This window comes from Gastrolobium bilobum, unplaced genomic scaffold (genome assembly GCF_033153095.1).
Source record: "Gastrolobium bilobum isolate Gb01-03AN ecotype WA unplaced genomic scaffold, APGP_CSIRO_Gbil_v1 utg7354, whole genome shotgun sequence".
In the NCBI taxonomy this organism is placed as follows: Eukaryota; Viridiplantae; Streptophyta; class Magnoliopsida; order Fabales; family Fabaceae; genus Gastrolobium; species Gastrolobium bilobum.
Window position 1 is genome coordinate 292,877 of NW_026897788.1, and position 2,635 is coordinate 295,511.

General features: G+C 33.5%; 1 protein-coding gene across 1 annotated transcript; it reads right to left on the reverse strand.

Annotated features, from left to right (window-relative positions):
* Positions 1-888: 888 nt before the first annotated feature.
* Positions 889-1,604, reverse strand: LOC133310348 (agamous-like MADS-box protein AGL80). The gene has a single exon (XM_061511266.1). The coding sequence runs from the start codon at positions 1,554-1,556 to the stop codon at positions 1,086-1,088; it is 471 nt and encodes a 156-aa protein (XP_061367250.1). The 5' UTR covers positions 1,557-1,604; the 3' UTR covers positions 889-1,085.
* Positions 1,605-2,635: the final 1,031 nt, after the last annotated feature.

The window sequence follows — 2,635 nt, forward strand, 5'->3', positions numbered from 1 at the left end:
GAGAGGGAAAACTGATTCTATTTTTGTGCCAGGAATGAGAAAAGCAAAAAAAAATTTATTCTTTTTTTTGTTCCCCGGCATAAAAATTAAACCGGTTCATCATGGGAACAAAAAAATAAACTGCTTTTACCATACAAGTTTCTCATCCATTTTTATTCTCAGGAACAGAAATTAAAAAAAAAACTCATTTCGGGAAGGTTGTCATGCACACCCTTAAGTTTAGCAAAGATGAAAATGTTGAAGTGGGTGAGTGAACATACAAGAAAAGATAAGATTGGAAACAAAAAGTGAAATTTGGAGTCATACTTATTTAGGAGAAAATAACATATGCTTGTTGAAGGTGGTTTGGTCGTGAATAGAATATCGTCACATGTGGGAGAAAAGTTGATCAAAAGAAAGGTAGCTCAATTAAAATGGGTAAAAGGAGACCACATAAAACTTTAGGACAAACCACTAAAAAATTCCTTGTTCTCAATCGATTTATTGAAACTTTTATTTTCGATGAAGCCTATTGGTGTTATTTAATTTATGTAGTGGACTACACCAAGTCTTGGTTGTTGTTGTTGTTAACAAAATTTTACCCAAATAATCAGGTATTTAAATTGTGGATTGCTTCCTATTTGCGGCCTCAACATCTCGATTGCGGCGACTACCACAACCACATCGTACTATGATTGCGGATGGTATAAATTTTGTATTGGCCTGCAATGCGACAATGACCACGATGTGGCCACAACCACAATTTAAATAATGATTATGTAATCTAAGCACTATAGTTATAATTTTAACTTGATTTCAATTCTTTTAAAATTGGAACTCCAATTATGCTTCTATGCTTGAATTATGATGCTAATATCGTAATAGATTCTTATTGCTTTAAAGTACCAAAATTTAAGCATGGACTACACGGTATCTCTTGGTCTTTTGCTAGGAAAATTAGAAAGACATAGTTTATAATTAGTTTTATTTAAATGTTCTCAAAGACTGAGGCAATGCCTCTGAACACCAAATAGAAATACGATGTAAAGACAGCGGCTGTGCCTCTAAACACCAAGCAGAATTAGGATACAACAAACAACATCTCATCACTTAAGTGCAGCCATCTTGTCTTCAATTTCCTTCATATTCTTCTCGATCAGCCTGTTCATTTCTTTCAGCTCCTCAACAGTCAGGTCTTCTGGCAGGGTTTTGCTTTCCATATACTTGAACATAGCTAGGGTCATCTCTTTCTCAAGGTTCTCCTGACGCTGCTTCTTCAGCTGGTCATGGGCTTTGGCAATCCTCTGCATCATGAAACTCTCTTGGTTCACATTCTTGCTGCCATCTACAACAGCTGCATTCCGATACCTCTCAATCACCTGCTTGGCTCCCTCTGGATCTGGCCAAACCTCGGTCTTCGAATCAAAAGGACTGGTAATTATAGCACAGGCTTGAATCCCACAAAGAATAGTGAGTTCACTCACCTTCTTCATGATACCCTTCTTCCTTTTCTTGTACGTTGCTTTCCTTGCCGAGGCATCAGAGATAAAGGCAAGTTTCACCTTCTTCCTAGTCATAGCCGCAATCACAAAGAAAGAAATAAGAAATTAGAATCTTTTATTCACTATTTGCCCTGAACCCTAGGGCTTTATAAAGAGCTATCTCACCTACCCGTTGAAATTACGTTGACTCCTTGTTTGGTCCAAATTGATAAGTAGTCTTGGGTTCCAGCCAGAAACTTATCCAGGCATATATAATTCACATATTTTACAATGTTTAAATTCGTGTATTATATTAAAAACAAATTGAAAGTTGTGCGCCATAAATTGTCAAACCTTAATGCATTTCCATTATTAGATAATATACGAAATATGGAATTTCTATATTAAGGTGGTAAAATTGGTAATATAGTGAAGGGATTAACGAGCTTGAGTTGTCAGGGGTCGGTTTAGTGTGGGATGACCTATGATTTGAGTTATATTTTATTTTCTGTATCTTACTCATATGCTAATAACATGATTACATTGTAATGAATTATATGCACATTAAATGAAATTTTACTTTTTATTTGTATAAAATGGTTGTTACATATTTTTTGTTTTAATATATACATATATATATATATATATATATTTAATTTAAATATATAAACTGGTGCTTGAATTTTATAGATGGAAAAATTTCATGAAAATCATGCCAGTGCATATCCCTATCAAAAAGATAGTTTTGGCATTACAATTTATTGTCTGTAAAATATATATATATATATATATATATATATATATATATATAATCTTATTTTAAATATCTCGCCTTTTAAGAGGGTGTTTCGTCTTCAAGGTAATCATAATCTGATACAAATTATGGCAACATGTCTGAATTTTAGTCTAGGACTGTATATCTAATTTTCCTTTGGTGATTTGTATGTACATTGGACCATTGAATATTAGGTCTGACCATTCCCTGGACCATTGTCACACTTTAATGCATTGCCATTATTAGAGAATATGCAAAATATTGTGAAGGGCTTGACCGGGCTAAGTAGTCAACAGTGGCGGAGCCAGGATTTAATTTTAGTCGGGGCCAAAAAAATTGACATATTAAATTATCAAAAAAAAATTCATAATTACACAAATCTATTATGAAAAAAAATTCA

What these genes read in the sequence shown, in the direction of transcription:
- LOC133310348 (XM_061511266.1), bottom strand. Translation starts at nt 1,556, where the DNA reads ATGACTAGGAAGAAGGTGAAACTTGCCTTTATCTCTGATGCCTCGGCA.